The sequence below is a fragment of the Emys orbicularis genome, chromosome 6 (assembly GCF_028017835.1).
Source record: "Emys orbicularis isolate rEmyOrb1 chromosome 6, rEmyOrb1.hap1, whole genome shotgun sequence".
Lineage (NCBI taxonomy): Eukaryota > Metazoa > Chordata > Testudines > Emydidae > Emys > Emys orbicularis.
In genome coordinates this window covers 57,338,806-57,359,710 of record NC_088688.1, presented here as the reverse complement: position 1 = coordinate 57,359,710, position 20,905 = coordinate 57,338,806, and the positions used below count along the sequence as shown (strand labels likewise).

The 20,905-nt window shown below is 36.5% G+C and overlaps 1 protein-coding gene across 1 annotated transcript in view; it reads right to left on the bottom strand.

Moving 5' to 3' along the window:
- Positions 1–20,905, bottom strand: part of ADGRV1 (adhesion G protein-coupled receptor V1) — a 444,841-nt gene that overhangs the window by 328,230 nt on the left and 95,706 nt on the right. Inside the window, exons 35-42 of the mRNA XM_065406543.1 lie at positions 19,199–19,408; positions 14,592–14,722; positions 14,209–14,308; positions 13,137–13,316; positions 9,866–10,029; positions 9,027–9,120; positions 7,804–7,836; positions 4,915–4,993 (exon numbers count right to left, since the gene is read on the bottom strand). Coding sequence (XP_065262615.1) covers positions 4,915–4,993; positions 7,804–7,836; positions 9,027–9,120; positions 9,866–10,029; positions 13,137–13,316; positions 14,209–14,308; positions 14,592–14,722; positions 19,199–19,408 — 991 coding nt within the window. The remainder of the gene's footprint in view (positions 1–4,914; positions 4,994–7,803; positions 7,837–9,026; positions 9,121–9,865; positions 10,030–13,136; positions 13,317–14,208; positions 14,309–14,591; positions 14,723–19,198; positions 19,409–20,905) is intronic.

Below are 20,905 nucleotides of genomic sequence, written 5' to 3'. Positions count from 1 at the left end.
TTCCTGTGGCTGTGGCTTGGCAGCAAGCCCAGTATTTCCGTTCTGTATTGTGGTTTAACTTAAAGTTTTAACTTATAAGTTTTAAATTTAATCTTGCAAAATAAAGTAATAGTAATGTTATTTAATGTAATACACGTGTTTAAGGGGCTTTGTTAAAGATTAAAGTTGTAACAAATGGTACCAATAAAATATAAGCAGTAGCATCAGGCCCGATGACCCACACTAAGTGGTGGCGGGAAAGTTAATAAATCTATGTATTAATTGCCGCCAAAAGGCCACAATAACTCAGAACTTGTATAGTTCTTCAGTCCCCACAACTCTCCCGGGCTGCACCTCTAATCCGTCTGCCTCAGTATCACCAGCTGTTTGGCAGGTCCCAACAGAAAAAAAAACCTCTCGATCACCTACAAGCCATCGAGGAAAAAGAGGGAAACACGCCCCCACCCCTCTATCATTTACTTGGGACTTATTAAACTAGGTAAAAAACCAGTTTGAGGTATTATTTCCTGTTGTTTCTGTGAAGGAACGCCTTCTGTGTCAAAGTAAACCAACAAAGTATTTATTCTAGTTATTAAAAAGCTAGTAAAGTTGTAAAATTAAAATAAATTCTCTATTTCGTATTAAAAGTGTTAAAAGTAAAGTAAGGGCAAAAGTAAAGTCTGTTGGAGTTGCCAGCAGTATGGCTTTAAAAAACTTTGCCAAAAAATACATTCAGGATCATGAAAAAGGTTTAAAACAGCTAAAAAATAGCAAAATAATATCTAAGCATTGTAACCCACGGGGTTCTGTAAGTAATATATTTAATGTAAAAACAAAGCAAAAAAAAAAAAGGCTAAACTGGTAAAAAAAATAGCTGTTAAATGTCTGCTCGTAGCTTATAGTTCGCTAAAAAAATATTAAATAAAAAAATTAAAGTTACTCAAAAAAGCCCAGCAAACTTTAAATGCCAGTTTAAAATTGCTAAACAGCTATAAATCAAATTGTGATTGGCTGTTAAAAAAAATTAAAAAGTTAAAAAATGTGTTAAAAAAATAAAAAATCGGTTCCCACCCTGTTGGCATGGTGGAACCGACAAAAATAAAAAAATCTGCAGGGCCAATTACTAAAAGTAGGGCAAAAAAGTTAGCTCAGGCTAATACGGTACCTTTAGAAGCAAAGTTAAAAATTGGGTCTAAAAAGCCACAGAAAAAGTCAAAAAAAAAAGTTAGCAGTGCAAAAGCTACCAGCAGTCTGCAGATAAAAAAGTAAGTCTCAGGGTGGCACCACAAAAGGCAAAGTTAAGTGTCATCATAAAAAAAGCAAGTAGTAAAGTAAAAAATAATAAACAAAGCAAAGGGGAAAAAATATCCTCTCCTTTATTAGTGTCCGCCCCTAATAGTAAAAACAAAATACCTTTAAAAAAAACTGTAATTGTTCAAAAACTAAAAAATGCGGTGTCACAAGTAACATGGGTAGTTAGCGCCTGTGGTGTAGTAATCTCTAGGTTACAACAACAAAAAATACAACAACCAATGTTACATTGGCACCATATAAATCAAAAAATCCAGCCCCTTTGGGTGAACATTTATTATCATTTGGGCAATCATTAACATTGGCTAGGTCCCTAAAATTTTGTGAACCCTCTACACACCCTTGGTGTATACTGGTATCACCTGGTGTACCGGTAAAACACCCTGCTACACCAAATTTTAACGGACTAAAAAAATGTCCTGTGTCAGAGTAAAAATGTTTTAAGTATAAAACATTAAGGTTTTATAAAAAGTTAACCCTGCTCATCCAAAATTATCCCCAATGCAATACTTCAAAAACCACAAGCTAATCCCACTAAAAATTAAAAAAAACCAAGGGTTAGGCCAAAATGTTCCTAAATTCCGTAGGTACCAGTATTGGCAAAATAACCCTAACCCACGTAGTAACCCTAAACCTTCGAGTGGGCGTGCCCCTCGACAAAGTTATGCGTTTAAATCCCATATAGAGGCCCGAAACCGTGTTCTTTTCTTTTCAAATGCCGCACAAAACAATTCACGCCTGCAAAAACCCAAGTCAAAAATAAAAACTCAATTGTAATAATGTTTAAACAAACGCTTAAAGGCTCAATAATAAAATATTCAAAAACTCCAAGCCCGTGTAAATATGCTAATGTTAAAAGGCCAAGGCCCAGCACCCTCAAACCATCCAGTGGCCTCTGTTAACTCATTTCCTTCTTTTCAGTAAACAGCCTCCAAAAAAATAAAACAAAAATCCATAAATATTTGTCTGCATACTCTACAAATTACTCAGCATAACGGCAATTGGCGCCAAGCATAGTCCCTTTAGGCAAAAATGAAAAAAAAAAAAAAAAAAAAACCCACAGTATCTGCAGTAGTAAAAAGCCACCACAAAAATTTTATTATAAATACTAAAACAGCAATTAGTATTATCCATGTTAAGGATCCTAAATCCTCAAAACACTTGCAACTTTTGCAAGTAATCAGTAATCAGTAATCACACTTTCTATACCCATTAAAGTACAAATAAGTAACCTAAAAGAGGTTCATACCTTTGTATTAATAAAACTAGCAAACCCATACATAAAAAAAACTATCAAGTCTTTATTAACACAAAAAGCCCTATTTGGCCTGTAAAAAAACCAAATGGTTCTTGGCATCTCAAAATTAAATTATAAACGCCTAAATCAGGTAACACCCATTTGTTCCCCGTACGGTGGCCAAAATGCTAAATCTAATCAAGTTCTTTAATCCAAAGGCTGTGTAAGTTTACTGTCCTTAACATCAGTAAACAGCTTTTAAACATTATCATTGGCACACATTTCACAGTACCATTTTGCATTTAGTTTCCAAAAAGTCCAATATTCCTAAACACATTACCCCAGGGATATAAAATTCTCCAGCTTTATTCCATACACAAATAAGGCGGGTACTGTCGCAATTTTCCAAACCAATTGTTTTATTTTAATATATAATTAACCTGTGTTTAGCAACACAGACTAAAAAAAAGCTTTTAGAAAAGCTTAACGAGCTCCTACAAATCCTAAAAAAAAGCAGGGCTAAAGTGCAACCCGGCCAAGGCACAGCTAATGGCCAATCGTGTCCCTTTCTTGGGCCTCACCCTAACAAAATGGGGTAAAACCCCAGTGCAACAAAAAGTAAATGCAATCCAAACATTGCCTTTACCACAAAACCCTTTAAAATCCTTTTTTGGGTTTAACTGGGTACCACAAAAATTTCATTTTCAATTTTGCTTCCATTGCAGGTCCCTTGTACCAGCTATTAAAAAAAAAAGGTGTCCAATAAAAATAAACTAAGCAACACACAAAAGCAGTATCGCAGCTAAAACAGGCCATTGTCAAGGCTCCAGTGTTAATCACTCCAAATCCTAAAATACCCTATCATCTTTTGGCCCTCAATGCCATTAAAATTAGAGGCATGAGTGTGTCCCAGTTACGTTATATAAGCCTTAATACATATATATAAGCCTTAATACATCAAACACATTCGGCTCAATATGCTGAATTAGCTGCAGTGGTTTGTGTGCTGGAGTACTGTGTTCAGTTCTCCATCACCACCACATGCCAAAATATCTGTCTGTTTTCAGACTCTGCATGGGTATGCAATTCTCTCACACAGTTTCTACCATGTTGGGAAACAAATGGGTTTACTTCTTCTGATGGCACACCTATTAGGTATGCATCGCTAATGAAATATATCATGGCCCTCAATGCCATTAAAGATTAACGACACACATGTATAGTAGGGCAGTTGGTAATAAAGATGGTGTTTTAATAGGTTTTACTGCAGTATTTTTTTTTTGCAGCAATAATGTTTAGTGGGCTAGGCGACCATTTGAGACTTGCCCATTTTTTACTTTATTGGACAGTAAGAACTGAAGGGGGTTGTGCGATGAGTGTAATATGATTGGGCTGAGGCCACTTAGAAAATAAAAGTATTGTATGGCCCAACTGGTTACCAATAGGTACTTTTAACAATTGTTATACTTAAGTTTAATTTGTGACATTAAATGTGAGGCATAGGCCACAGGTTTAACTGGGCTAATCAAACAAATTAGCAAGCCTAAATCCCATATTAATATTAATAATTATTATTATTAAAATCAAATCAAAATAAATTAATAAATTAAATTTCCATATTATCCAAATTAATATTATCAGTACACCCTAAATCAAGCTGTGTATATATATATATACACACACACACACACACACACACAGAATGAGAGAGAGAGAGAGACCTCCACAATGGGCTGAATTTTATCTTTACAGCAGACTATATATATTATATACACCTCTACCCCAATATAACGCTGTCCTTGGGAGCCAAAAAAAACTTACCGCATTATAGGTGAAACCATGTTATATTGAACTTGCTTTGATCCGCCGGAGCGCGCAGCTCCGCCCCCTCAGAGGGCTGCTTTACCACGTTATATCCGAATTCATGTTATATCGGGACACGTTATATTGGGGTAGAGGTGTCCATACAAAAATACACACACATCCCCCACAAAATCTTGAGCTAAATCTGAGGTGTGTTCAGTGAAATTCAGTGTGATGGGGAAAGGGAAATTGGCTTGAACTACATTTATGTCCCTCTCCCCATTCCTGGGGCCACCTGATCACACAACTCATCCATGGTGTAAACCAGAGCAGCTAAGGCCAAAACCAGGGATAGCAAGGAACGAATTGCTGCACAAGCCCCAAACTACCTGATGATTCCCCAATGTAAGAGAAATCCTTCACTTGCCAATTCAGATGACTTTAAGGCTGCTTTGCCACACCAAAGTTTTGATCTTGCTTCCACTGAAATCAGTGGGAGTTTTGCCACTGATTTCCAAGGGAGAATGAACAGGCACTCAAGCAACTAATCACAGACTAGGTTCTTCATGGAAGAGGAGACTTACTTGGTATTCTGCCATTCAATTACTCCTCTCACTCCATCATTGGCATCAATAATAATCTGAGCAGCCAAGCCTTCTGCATCTAAAGACAAAATGCAAAGGACTAAAAAAAATATCAAAAGAAAGAAGAAAATCTATTTATATTCTGTTTTTAGGGCTTGGTTAAAAATCTGTTACACAAACTCCAATAAGCTTTACGCACAGAATATGCAGCACTTTGTGTCTCCAAAGTGGGAAAGAGAGAGGAAGAGAGTGGGCAGGTTAACTGGTAATGCACAGAGAAAACCTTGTCCCCACTGAATGAAATGAAGAACTATCTTCCACACAAATACTGACATATAAATAAGAAATCTCCGTCTTACCACAGGTATATACATTACAAACAAATAAAAAAGCAACATTAAAAGAATATTAAGGTTGCAAAGCCCAGCACTGAAAAGTTAGGAAATACCAGAATTAATGTTGCCCGTGCAACCTTAATTTGGTCTCTTGGTGCACATGCATTATGATCACATGCTAGTTTTTCCATAGACCCTTCCCTCACTTAGTGCACAAGATGAATGGTAATCCCGAGTAAGCTGTTATCGAAAATTTTCTTTTATCCTCATCATTCAATGTGTGGTCCTATTCCTTATTTACTGTACCTACTTAAACCCCATTCTGAGTTCAGAATTACTAATTTTCTTATGGGCATTTCTATGGTGCTCATCACTCTTACACTTCGTGCTCCACAAACATTAACACATTTATCTTCATGATACCCCTGTGACATGAGGAAGATTATTATAGTCACTTTACATACGTGGAACTGAGGCATAGAGAAATTAATATCCAATGTGTCCATTAATTTTGGATACCTAATATGAGATGCCTATGGTTTGATTTTTCAAAGAATGTAGCACTTTACTTGTTCAGAGCACAGCACTGCACGGGCAACCTTAATTCAGGCATTTCCTAATGTAACCACTTCTTTTTGAAACCTTAATTTTTTTAATATTTTGGTTTATGTAATTTCCTAAGTTTTATAATAATGAAAAAAAATGGAAAAAACTAAAATTTCATCCTATGGAACCATATTTACTCTTCACATGGTTCATCAGTAGGGTTGTGATCTTTAGGTCCATGGCACAGACCTCTATCACTTGAGCTAACTGAGTAACTGTGAGTAGTAGATGAATGTTACCCTAGACCTGCCACTAGAGGGGGTGGGGACACACATTATCAGTGGGGTTCACAGTTATTTGCTAGACAGGAAAAGATTGTTGAGGATGAGGAATAATGGGTTTAATTGCAGGTTCTGTAGGAATGTGCGTGGTGGGAGCTGCAGACCTTTCTGCCCCTATGCCCCGCAGTTTCTCCTTGTTCCCTTCTATTCTTATTGCCTATACTCTCCAACTCGACTCCCCTTACCAACTCTTTCCCTTATTCTCTCCACCCAGCTCCTGCCTTTTCTCATGTCCCTTCTCTTCTTCCCGGCTCTTCCCCTTCTCCCACCTTTGTTCCTATCCCCCTCAGCTCCTGCCCCTTTTTTGCCCAGTCCAGGTTCCTGGTCCTCATTCTCCATCTCTACATCTGTTCCCACTCCCCAGTCCTCATCCCTCTGCATTTGAATGAGGCTCTTTCCTCCTTTTCTCCTATGCTGCCTGAGTGTCAGGAGTGGGAGCACTGAGAGCACAGGTGAGGCAGTCTCCACAGCCGCTCCCTGTAGCCAGGCGGAGCAATCACAGGTAAACTCCTGCTCAACTCTGAAGCCCCAAGATGGAGCAGAGTGAAGCCGGAATCTTTGGATAATTTAGCTGCCATGCTCTAACAAGCATCTACTAAGCATGTGAGAACTGAGAATTTTCTAAGTGTTATCGCTTGGCAAAATTTTGGTGGATTTTAACAAGAACAGCAAAACAAACATTCCTGACACCTGGGTGACACCCCTATGCAATTTCAAGTCCCTGCTTCACAGAATGGAAGCACTAGACCTTCTCTAGAAAATGTCAGACATTTAAAAGAGTAGAAACAATGAATTTTCCCCAACTTCATTCTCAGAAATGGTTGAATAACTTTTGCTGAAACCGAAAGCTACAGCCTGAGTCAGACATCCAACATGGGGCATTTTAGCACAAATGCTTGAAGTTTGGCAAAGTTATAAGCAATTGAAGCTAATGAAAAATGTTGTGCAACTTTCCTCCTTCACTGCCTATAATATAATATTTCGTGGGTGAAATTCTGGTCCTGTTGACATCAATGGGGTTTTGCCACTCACTTCAATCGGGCCAGGATTCCAGCCTATTCCTAGCACTAACCCTTTCTGACTTCCTAAATTGTGAAATTTAGCAAGTAAGTGAACAATAAAGCGAGCATGATGCATCTCAAAATATTCTTTAATCACATATTTTTACATCTGTATAGTACCTTAATTTATTTACATCATAATGAAGTCTAATATGAGATTTTATAATATTGACTTCTCTATTAAATCTTTGCTGGCAAATGAGGAAACTGATAATTTTGTGCAAATTATAAAGTGTGTGGACAGGGAAATGTAGACTAGCAAGATTCTACTATAATATTTAGTGTCTAGAATTCAGGGTTATCAAGGAAAATCATGGGTTAAAACTTATCCCTATATATAATGTGTGCACCTGCAAGCCTGTCCAATATTTGTCCTAGGTTTGCCACTATATCAGGGCTAAGTTACTGTAAGTCAAGAAGGTGTTCAAGTACCTCTAATAATGCAGGGTAAGACTAAATAAATAGCCTGTCACCGAATTTAGTTCTGGAAGATAATTTGTCTCACCCATGTGTTACTCTTTGAATGTGCAGTAAGTATTTATGGTTTGAATCTGTGAACTAATCACAGCTCAACCTGCACAAATCAGCACTGGATGTTGTGTTTACCTTTCAGTCTGTAATGAATCAACTCAGTCATTTCTACACGCATGCAAAGAAAAGGGAAAAGAGGTCAAAGAGAAACTATTAGAAGCACACAATAAACACATTTCTTTAACATTAAGGGTCAGATTCAGCTCTCTTTGAAATCAATGGGAATTTGGCCATTGGATCAGGACTCTAACCAAGCAAGAGGATAAATGAAGATCATTAAAAGATTAAGAAATTCATTGAAGTTTATCCCCAAAACCAAATGTAATAAAAACAGTGATAAAAAGAGACCTTATGAAGTCTGTCATCTCACTGGCCAGTTACACAAAGTATTATTTTGGAACATATGTTTACACGCTAAGTAAACAGTAACCAGGGTAAGAACAGAACTCTGGAGGAGGCATAAGGAGCCTACCCTTTAATACTCTTTGCATACAGACCAGACACAATGGGTAATCCTTGTGCTCATGGAATGCGAGGATTGTGTAAGGTTCGTGCTAATATGGGTGTTATTCTTTCAAAGGTCCCCTGGCCCTCCTGCCCTGCTCCTATCTGCAGAGGCCAGCAGAGCACACTGCACCTTCTATATGAATGGCCATGATCCCCCTGCAACCTCTTAAGCTCCTAGAGGCACAATGACTGTCTGGTGTAGAATGTTTACTGGAACTTCTCCTGCTTTGCCTAAAAGGCACACCACAGCCCTAACATTTTCTCTGGTGAGATTCTGTTAATAGGCATTGCTACTTTTTGAGAAATAATCCCTGTTCACCAGCTTCTGTTTGAATGATCCCATCTGTTGACCTGTGCAATGCATCACAGGCACCATGCTGCATTAGAAACCCAAAGCCATTTGAATTAGTCCAGCAATAATTATTCACTGGTGAAATGTACAGCAGTAAGTTTTCTCATTGTCCAAACTATTTTCATATTAGAATACAAGAATCAAATTTCAACATGTAAGTTAACTTTTCCTCATGAGACACATTTTACTAAATGACAAAAGTGTTTTTTTAAATTGAGATTAATTGATCAAATACATCCCATAAAATCACCCCACCATTTGTCCAAATCCCAAGAAATGTAAGCCTTATGATTGCATAAGCCTCCTTTTCAGTTATTTTTGCCTTGACCGTGCCTTAAATCATTATACTACTGTAATAAAGATAAATACAATGTGTTATTACATATATACAATTCATATAAACTGTGAAGTAAATATGGTATTGATACAGATGTTGTACCCAGTCTGGGAGGGAATGACATCAAAGGATTCATGACGAGTTCAACTGACGTTAAATTAACCAGGAAGAATTCTTGCACTTCTGGTATATCATCCTGCAGAACAAAAGCACAGTAAATTGTCCTTTTATGATCCTTTAAGATGTGAGTCAACCAAAAAACAACACTTACCTTATGCCCCAACAATTTTAAATTATTTTAGACTTTATTCATTTGTTCCTACCCTCTTAAAATACAATTATTAGGTCTGAAATTGATCCTCATGTAATATGTATGAAATAAAGTATTATATTTTTTAAAAGGACACTACCGTGACAAAAAAACTGAACATATTCCTGAACATAAATTTCATTGTGAATTTAAAAAGCACTAGAAGTACCCACTGAAAAAGAAAACTATGTAGCAATCAGTCCATATAAGTCTGTAGGCAATGAAGACTATTCTGAATTCTAGATAGAAATTGAAGCTTAATGAGAGTTTGATTCCATCCATGCATGTTTAGTTGTAGCCACTCTCTGTGTTTAACTGTACCCCTCTGGTTTCCACATTTAAGATTAGGGCAAAAAGATCCTTCCATTATTTCTTCTGAGCAGCAATGAAACAGTATACAGCATGAAATGACAGACAAGTTGCGGGAGTTAAGACCCAGATTTTGCACCCATTGAAGTCAAAGACAATCGTGTATTTTAGGCTGACCAGATAGCAAGTGTGAAAAATCGGGATGGGGGGGGGGGGTAATAGGAGCCTATATAAGAAAAAGCCCCAAATATCGGGACTGTCCCAATAAAATCGGGACATCTGGTCACCCTACCGTGTATTGATGACAAGGATTAAGATTTACCTCTAGAATAGTAACATTTATAGAAGCTGATGTTTCTCCTTCCTCTAAAAGCAGCCAACCAGACACAGGTATGTAATCAACTCCTGGTTCAGCCAAGGTCCCTTCTGTCTGATTCCTTACTCTGAGCAATCCTGGCACTGTTGCATATGTAACATTGATAACACCTAGTAAATGTGGAACAAAACAAAAAAAGTTCTTATATTTTAATTCCTATTTAACTAAAATCCAAATAGACAAAACAGACACAGTGCAGGAGAGGGAAGCATTATCCTCATTTTACAGATAGGCAACTCCATCAGGCAGATTAAGGGCCTGATCCAAAGCCCATTGAAGACAATGGGAGTGACTTCATTGGCTTCAGTGTGCTTTGAATCAGGCTCTTAGTGACTTGTAACAGGTCACCCAGGAAGTCTGTAATGTAATCCAGAATTAAAACCCGCATCTCGAGTCCCAGTCCAGTGCCTTAACCTCAAGACCGTCTTTCTTCCCTCTTCCAAAGGAAAAAAAGGCTTCAAGACCTTGTTTTTTAAACACTTTACTAATTTAAAAGTGATTTGCAAAAGGGAGAAAATGTGGTTTTGTGGGTATTTTTGCTGAGATTTTTCTTTGCCTCCTCCCAGCAAAAAGGGGAGTACAATCTAATTAAGAAGTTTAGGCTTTGACACAGTAAAACTAAATGGACACATACACAAAGTAAAAACTATTTCCCCATGCTAATTTTCCCCCTACTGTTACTCACGCCTTCTTGTTTGAAATGGGCCATCCTGATTATCACTACAAAAGTTTGTTTTCTCCTGCTGATATCCCACTTTAATTGATTAGTCTCATTAGAGTTGGTATAGCAACACCCATTTTTTCATGTTCTCTGTGTATATATATATATATATATTCCTACTGTATTTTCCACTGCATGCATCTGATGAAGTGGGTTTTAGCCCATGAAAGCTTATGCCCAAATAAATTTGTTAGTCTCTAAGATGCCACAATTACTCCTCGTTCTTTTTTCCAAAATGTTCTGTTTCAGCTTCTCTTGCACAAGAATAGTGGATGAGCACAGCCCTTTAACCACCCACCTTCCTACCCACACCTTCTATTCCTTATGCCATGTTCTGGAATAGGGGCCTTTCAAAGGGGCTTAAGGGAGTTAGGTACCCAACTACCATTGAAAGTGAGTCTTTGAAAATCCCAGCCAATCTCTCTACTTTATTCTTGCCACTCTCTGTCCCCTTTTCTTTTACATCTCCATTCTTTCCCCCCTTTTTCAACTTTTAATCCCTTTTTTGTCCTGTTTTTATTCAATTCTTATTTCTTTTCCTAGTTGTTCCCCCGTCCTTCCCCTCAGCCAATACAAGGCAACAAACAAGGTTTGATTCATTCTGAAACACAGTGTTGCAAATTGCATCCACCCTCAGAAGCCAAGTGCAGTATCACCAGTATCACCACTTATGATCAATACTAAGTGATAGACTAGCTAGTCCATTAGAACAAGAAGCTATCAATTTCCTGAGATTTGAAGATGGTGGGACTGAGTGGCTATTTGTGTTATGACCATCTGCCACCTGGCTACAATCTAATTTATAATATACCCAGGAGCGCTGCTAGCTTTTCCGCCGCCAAAATACCGCTGCGGTCGCTGCCCCCCAAATCGCAGTGCTCTAGGCGACCGCCTAGGTCGCCTAATGGGTTGCGCAACCCTGAATATACCACTGCCAAAAATATCTGAGCAATCAAAGATTTACCTAAATGGACCTCTGCTAAAAGAGAAACGGAAAGTAGCTGCATTCATCAAGGAATAATCATTTGAAAACTATTCATAATCCCTAAAAATATTTTATGTTTGATGAGAAAACAAAAAATGATGGAAACCTACATGAACTTAAAAGGAAATTTGAATTTGGCTCATTCCTTCACTTCTTGTGCTAGAAGGAGTTGGGAATATTATAGAGGTGATACCTGCAACTGCTCAGAAAGAGGGAGATTTTGTCCTAGTGTATAAGTAATAATTATTTTTCACATCGGTTGCTCTCTATGCTGTGTCATAGCATAATGGTTAAGCAGGTGGTGAACTGTAATTACTACTTCTGATTAGCTAAAAATTGCACCCACATTTATTTTACCCTGCCTCTCCTACCCCACCTCTCCAAACCCTGCCTTGTTGTTCATCCTATCCAAATGTTATGTCTTCTCCTTTAGAGAATTAGCTCTCTGGGGCAGGAACAGTAATTTACTATATATAGGCTTAGAAGGATTAGATTTTTATCAGTAAATGTTGGTAAACATTGAGTTGCTCATACACACACAAACTGACGAAAAAATATTTTCACCCATAATTATTATAATAATCAAAATTTACAGAGAGGTGAAGTAAGAAAAATGCTTCCTAGGAACTTATCAGAGACTTATTTAGGGCAATTTATGTTGTATATTTTGACATGTGATGTTGACAATTTATGTTTTAACAGTTATAAAACTAACTTTTTGAATCTCAACATCTACTGTCATTAAATAATTATTGTATGACCATCCCATTGCCTGACCCTATTACAATTTCTTGTCATTGTGAAATTTTAAATCAATAAAAATTAAAAACCACTTAAAATAAACATTGATATTATCCATTGAAATTATTTTAAAAAATTGAATTCTGCCAAGCCTAATAGTATATTTGTATAGTGATTGGCACTATGGGACCCCAATCTACCACAATACAGCTGATTATTATTATGTAATAATAAAATAAAATAAAATATTAATAATAATTACAGCAACAGGGACACAAGTATCTCTCATAAACACCCAAACAGCTTTAGGAAATATCTCTTGAAGGACCAACACATCACCATACTGGGCAGTAAGGTTCTTCAAAAAGAGGCAGGAGAAGGGAATGACATTAAAAATAGCAGAGTTTCATGAAGACCTAGGTTTAAAGGCCCATTCTCCCCACTACTTGTGTGGTTTTTGCAGGGACTGGTGGATCACAAGGAAGCACTGTTATGCAGGTAGAAGTCCTTCCCTGCAGGCAGTTAGAGGTGACGGGATTTGGGTAAGTTTCTGGAAGGGACTGACTAAAATTGAAAGCAAGAATATTTGGTTACTGTCCTCTCTAACCTTTGGCTGTAACTACATTTTTGCAAGTAAGATTCTGAAAGTAAGAGAGCAGACATAGAGATGAACATTTGATTCATCTGACTCCCATTGACCTTTTCTGTCCAAACAAGAATGTGTTGCAGAAGACACATAAAACCTCTGAATCTAGAGGAATTACACAAACCTAAAGACCCAAATTCTCTGCTGATGAAAAGTTGAATAGTTTTGTTTGCCTCTTGGATCAAAACCATCCTGGATGAAGAAGCAAAGTTCAAAACTCCATGTGGTTCATCACTGGCCTCTATTGTCAAAACAGCTTCATACCCTTGGCTATCCAAGACAGCGGCACCCATTGAAGAAATGCCTGTAAAACAGACAATGGAGTAACTACACAGAATGTTAAGCAGCTGAAGTATTTTTTTTTTTTTTTAATATTAGCAATGGCAGTTTGTATTACTATTTCCTGCAACATGCCATGCAGTCAATCATATTCCCAGTACAATGAATCAGGGAGAACATGATAGCATCTGTTGTGTTTCTATGGCCAGTGTGGATCCATATATGTTCTACAACAAAGATAGCACAATACAACACAATAAAGCTATATCTAATGAAAGGATAATATCAAATGAGAAGACAGAATATCATCCAATGGACATTCATATGATGGGTAATTACAGGGTAAGGTTTGATTTTGCCAGCCTGGCTGGGGCACCTGGAAGCAAGAACTCCTGTGCAAATCTAGCCCGGCTTTAGTAATGGATGTTTGTTTAATAGTGATTAGGTACAGAGAAAATGCAGATCTGGATGCTTCTCCCACAGCATAATCTGAATGGCAGGAATAGAATCTACTGCCCTCCTTGTATGCAGAAATCAACAGTCAATGGGGAAGTCTGCTTGTGACCGTACAAGAAGAATTGTCTGAACAGATATAAATAGTGGCTTATTTCATAGCAACTATAACCAAAAGGCATTATTGGGTCCAATTCTGCTCCTATTTACAGGGGTGCAGCTCCCACAGAATTTGTGGGGCAGAGTTGAGCCCACTGTAAAACCAATCAAAACATACCAGTCAGAACACTTTAGAGCCAGTATGCACATAAAGAAGGACCACCTAACTTCAGTACACGGAAACAAAGTTTCACAACTTAAGAAATAAAGTACAGTGCTTTAAAAAGTCACAAATAAATTAAAACAATAATGCAGATTACATCCTTTTCCCCTTTGAGATTCACCATGCTACATTTTTGCATTACCTTGAGTTCTGATGTCATATAGGACTACTTGGTATTCTTCCTTTTCTTCAGGAATATGGTCATCCAGCAGATGAACACAGAACGTTAGATTCAATGACTCCTGTTTATTTTAAGTGGCAAAATAGATTAGTTACCACTGTACAAAAACCAGGGCACTATCTGTCACAGATTTTGAATGATTCCTTCCAAGAAGTTTTAAATTTAAAATATCAAAAATTAAAAGCTACCTACAATTCGGACCTCTAAGATAGAGAGCTACAACAATCAAATAGGTCAGGAAACAATACTATTTGGAAAGGTGTTCACCCCTTTCCACTTCAGCCTTAATTTCAATATTATCTTTAGCTTTTGCTGCTGAACACAGTTACTCTGTATGGGGTTACCTCAGGAAAGAAAAGTACTCCAGAATAGTTTTCAAAGGTTTGATCTAGATGATGCCCAACAATTTTCCAATTAACAGTAACATTTCCCAGTCCAGGAGCAGTTCTTAGGATGTGGAACTGCAATTGTTCTCCTAGGAATAAAGAACATAATAAAATGTTTGCTGTAGGGAAACTGCCTTGCTGTGTAACAGTCATATAAGAATCAGAAGCATGCATTCCATAATCATGGTAACTTTTCCAAAACCAAGAAATTCAAGTTCCCACTGATACTTTACAGTGAGGCTTATTATGTAATACATGTTTGCTTTTAGCATAAAAGAAGAAGGGGAAATCCAAATTCTAAACCTTTCAGTTCTGTTTTTAGTTAAGTTTTGAAAAATATAATGGAAAGAGCTATCAAATGCATGCTAGGACTTATAAAGCAACTACAGTATGAAGACAAAAATGAATACCCACCAGAACATGCACAAACACCAGAACAATGGCAATCCATAGACTATGCAAGATAATAAATGCTGTATGTACTAGCTATGACACAAGTAAATTCCTATAGCAGTTCACTGGCAAGAAATATACATGTTGCTAATATTGCACTGTAATGTAATTTTCCACAATGCATGCACAAAAATGCTTGCAATTACCTGTAAATTCCAGTTATGTGAGTTTTAACTTACATAATAGCATCAGTTATAGATTTTTTAAAATACAAAAGAAATTTTTCAGAAAAAGTTAATAGCTTCCTATGATTTCTCAAGACATACTAACTATATCGATCGACCGAAGTGCTGTCAATGTTAATTTATAAAATATACAATAATTATACTTTTCGTATTTCTAGCATTCAGTCTAATGGACAATTTAATACAAAACTAATGAACAGTATAGCAATCATCGAAAAATGTATGAAAAACAAAAAGATAAAAATAAGATCATGAATATAAAAAGATGGCTTGAGGCTTTATATATTGTATCAACATAAAGATATATACTAGCATGTATAGTGGGGGGTGAACATATATATGTATACATACACATTATATGAGAGATGTTTATTTCTAAAACATAAGCATACTGCATATGTATTTCAACAGTATTTTTCAGGTGCACAATGTTTAAGCTTGCCAGTACATACAGTATTGCATTGGCTTCTGAAAGACAGGAAAATGTGCAGAAACCTACAGTATCAAGATATCTGGGTATGTTAATACAACATATCTCTTAGCTGACTGAAGGTTTTATGCTGCAACATTTTTATTCACTGAAATATAAGAAAATGCATGCAGCTAAGATTATATTTTTCCTCCTTAAACCATAGTTTAGGGTTCAATATTTCTACTGCCAGAAAATGACTTTCTGACCAGTTTCTATTAGAGATATTCAAAGAAATGATTTAGAATTTTTCTCACTGTTGCTAATCCTGGGCACAATCAAACCCATGGAACTACATGGTTCAAGTTGCCTCTGAACAAACCCAGATGAAGGGCAAAAGAGGGGAGAAGGTAAGGCTGGCTGAGAAAGGACCAAGTGCCTCTATATCTATGTGAAACTACCACTCACAGAAGAGGCAAGATTCTCCTCCTCTCCTTTTTTACCCTGCAATTACTTTTCTCTGGATAATAGTCCAGTGCAAAACCAGTCTATGTGGCCAGCTAGGACTTGTATCCCTTACTATTTCATAAAATGGGCATATGATTTGACTAGTTGGGTCTGTATCATGATATGACACCAATGTGACTCCATTGGTTTTTAACTGAACTCTTCCTGGATTATAGTGTGTGAGATCTGAGCCAGATCCAAAGATGCACCTGAGCTCAGCCTGGTGCAGCTAAGAAAGGGAAGGAAAGGTATGTGGCTAAGATGGCTTTACACCACATTGGCTCCTCGTGATCATAGGGGCAGGGGGGCAGGTCCAGCCCCATGTAATTTAGAGCAGCCTTGTGACAGAATACTTGTAAGTAGTATTATGCTGCTAAAATTGACAGGAAGGACATCATAAAATTATTCTAGGTATTTTCTGTTCTGTTGAAGAACCACTGTTATCCCATATTTGTCCATCACTGAAATGAGACGGAAATTAGTTATTACCGGTAATTTTAGGAGATCACAATAGAAATAATTTTTAAAGAAGCAGTATAAATAATTTTAAGAAAATATATAAACTATACAAACATAAAATTAAGCCCATTTACAATAAAGTAGAATAGTATATGTATTTAGGCATCAGCATTTCAAATGTTCAAAGTGAACTCCTAGAATTGTGCTGATGTTCACACCTCGCCTTACGCTGCTCCATTGCTGTTTCTGATAGAAAAGAAAGTTCAAAATCTATTGAATGTGACATCATTATGATTGTGTTCCTGAAGAGCAGTGAACCTGAGTATATATAACAGATCTATGGTTTCCATAGAGGAACATCATCATATTGTTTAACACTGCACTGAAACACATTCTATCCTATTTGAGAATTTTGCACATCCATTTCAAAACAAAATCAATACTTAGTATATCACACTAGTTATTTTAGTACCACAATTGCAAAATGCACAAATAAGACACAGCATATTTCAAAATCATACAATACAATACAATGATTTTTCATTGTTCACAACAAAATGAATTATGATGTGGGAATCAGTTACAATGTGCACTCATCTTGAGCACTTATCATTAATCAAAAACTAATTGGAATAAAAATTCAAATCTAAGTGAACACTTTTACTGATTCTGGGTAGTCCATTAGAGACCAGTATTACTAAGATCTTTGGTTGTCATATCCAGAAAGAACTCAGGTAAAAGTGAGCAATATGAATACAATTTCTGCCTTCAGTAGACTGGAACAAATATAAAAGGATCTCTGGAGACTGAAAATGTTTCATTAGGTCAATTTCACTTTTTTCCCCTATTTTAATTTTTAGTGTCTTACCCAAGTCTGAAGATTTATACATTGTGATTTGTATGTGGCTTAGGGACAGTGAATACCTGCCTAAAAACTGTGTGAGATGTACAATATTTTTATCTTGAAAATAACTTTTTTAAACTGATGGATAGTGAAACTATTTAGTAATACAGTAAATATTAAATAACATGGCGTTTGGAGTTGTATTGTCTGGTATCAATAGTCATTGTTTCAGCACAAGAAAAAAACAGGTATTAAAAGGCAAAATCAAGCTCTACATATGCCCCTATGAAGACCTAGTTCACTCTTTTTAACCAAGAGATTCTATAGAATTATTTTTTCTTGCTGCAAGCCAATGCATTCTTGTTCTTTAGTAGCTGGAGAATCAATGCTCAGTGGAGTTTCCAAATATAACAACAAAGCATTTCAGTTCCAAAGTACCAGTTTTGCTACTGTTTTGTAAATTAACTTTAACCAGTTGAAAAGACTCATGAGGGTCACCATAATCTCTGGTACCAAGACAGTTTCTGTTAATTCCTTGTGCTCATTGATGGCTCTTCTTAGCTTGTCAGATTACAGCTGGTTTGACATGCTGATCAGAACCATTAATGCAGAGGAATAAAGATGAAAACTGAGGCACACACCAGCACAGAATCAACATAAACCACCTACATAAAATTTTCAAAGAGAATTATGATGTCCTTTCATGTATAGCAATTAACATATTTGGTTTACAAAGATCAATTGAGAATTTTTTTTTTTCAACAAAAAAGTACAGTATACACATTCTCTGGGAAATGAATGTCTGTTTTGTTTAGTTTGTCTTGACAGACTGCTCATCAAATTTTAGAGGAATATGATGCAGTAGCTCTTTTAGATTCAAGCAAAAGACAAACCAAGGCAATCATCATCATCATCTGAAAATACAGCAAACCTTTAGACCAAACATGCAATGTGCCGCTTTAAGGCACTAGTAGAAAAACATTTTGTCCAATTCAAACTCTTATAGTTCTTCTTGAATGTCCACGTGACACTATTTTAAGCCTGACAATGACAAGAAAGGACTAATATACCCCAAATTGGTGACTACAATCAAAACACAAGTGGTAATTCACCCACTAGCAGGGCAATGAGGGAGTGAAAAAAAGAGAAAAGATGTGCTAACCCTTAACAAGGTCCCCATATCTTTTTAGTAGTGTCTTTCAGAATATTTAAAGCAGGTGAGAATCATTAACAGATTCTATTCTATTTTATATGAAGTTATACATAAGACCACTGCTAGATATGCATAGGTACCTATATAATATGAAGTCAAAAGGAGTTGTATCTAGGTGCAGAATTTGGCACTAAATGACTATAAGGGGAAAAGTTAAAAAGGGGCTACTAGGTGTTAAAACTAGAGTGACAAGGTGTGAGCTTTAGAAAGCAAATGGGAAGTACTGCTGAAGTTATATAGAATGTTTTGAACCCAATCTCTCTCTATCCAGTCAATGGGTTTTCTGAGTCTTATATTTGAAAGACATCTAAACTACAATAGAACACATGAAGGGTAGCTAGATAGTCCTTTGTTCGCATATACCCAATGGTTCTCTGATTACTTTTACCAACACAATTAAATGGACAAACAATGTAAGTCCTCATTAAGAGAAAGTATGAATAAGGAAGTTGATCGAAAATGGAGCTAGTGAGGTCAACATAAAGGGGAACCCACCTTCATGACCAATAACAGATCTTGAGGCTGTCTGAAAGCTAATAACTCCTGCCACATTGTCATTAGCCAGAATAACCACAGTGACAGTGTCTGAGCTAGGAAGAATACGACTTCCTCCTTCAGTGTAGGTCAGGCTGATTATAATATTTTCATTATCCTCTGGCTCTGGATCATCTAAAATGGTCAATGTGACCATCTTTTTAGTTTCACCTGTAAGGAAAAATAGAAGAAAATATAGGAATCAAAGCCATAATAAATGACATACTGGATAGCCATCTGTCTTGGATGGTTTAGACACAACAGATTCTGTATCTTGGCAGAGGGGGTTGACTAGATGACCTTGCAGTCCCTTCTAACCCTATGATTCTACACTTTCAAAAGGGGCTTAATCATCCTCTTTGTTAGGAAATACTTAAAAATATATAAATTATGTAAATCTATACCACTGCAACAGCTATTGAACGTACCATGTAAATTATAACAAATAGCCTTCAAACAGGAAATAATTAACTTTTGAGGGCTCAGAACACTTTAATCACTCAGCATTTACTTCAGCTTTTTAACTCTATTTGGAAAAGGGGAGAGCTGTTCTTGTAAAAGAAAACAACAGTGTATCCTTTTCTCTCTAATGAACTGAATTTGAATAGTCTTACCAAGTCTGAGAGTTTAAATAACAATCCAAATGCTGTATATATAGGGGTGTACACACACACACACATATATATATATATATACACACACACACACTTGTATGAATTGAATTTGAATAGACTGACTCAGGGTTTGCATTCAACAATCCACTCATACCACAACCCTTTCACTTGGACTTGGTATCTACCTTGCATGCTACCCAATCAGACCAATATAACTAGCAAACTGTACTAGTCAACCAGTTCCCAAAGGACCATTTAAATCTCCAATACAATCCTATTGTTCAATGTATGTGAAATACCTAAGTACATTTTAGGGTTATGAACATACTTGGTTACAAAATACATATTTCTTACTATACTGTCTTTTTAATTCTTTTTTAATCTGTTTAGTATGAAGCTTTTTTATAAAGTACCAACAAAATTATATCTCAGTGTCAGAATTACTGTTGCTGGTCATTAGTTGGATTTTGATGACTCATCAACATAAACAGCATAGTAAAAAAGTGTATATTACACTCCCTTCAGTTGCTTGTAAACTAACTAACTATCTCAATCATTTCTCAAAATGATGTATGTGTCATGCTGAATTGCATATAAGCAATGTCTGCCAGTTACTCATTTATCTCACTTGTAAATTCTTAGGTATGCTTCGTTTGTTGTGAAATTAATAAAATCTTTTAAAATAAAAAAGATGCCTTCAGTTCAAGAACACAGCTAATTGCGGAAGCGGGGGCAGCCATCTTAAAAGTTTGGCCTTTTAAAGATTAGTTTTTTCACTGAAGGATGAAAAAAAAACACTTTGTGCCTCATCCTGATCTCACTTACACTGGTACAACTACTCCCTTCAGTGGAGTTATTCTGTGTAAATGAGATGAGAACCAGACCTTTACAGTGCAACATTCCCTGAAGGACCCAGTCATATTTAAAAAATTTACTATTACATTTATATATATTTTATTACAGGAGATTGGATCTTGAGGCTCATGCTGATGAGCTGCTAAATATCACAATATGCTTGAGAATATACATCTATCACACAACATAGTGTATTCCA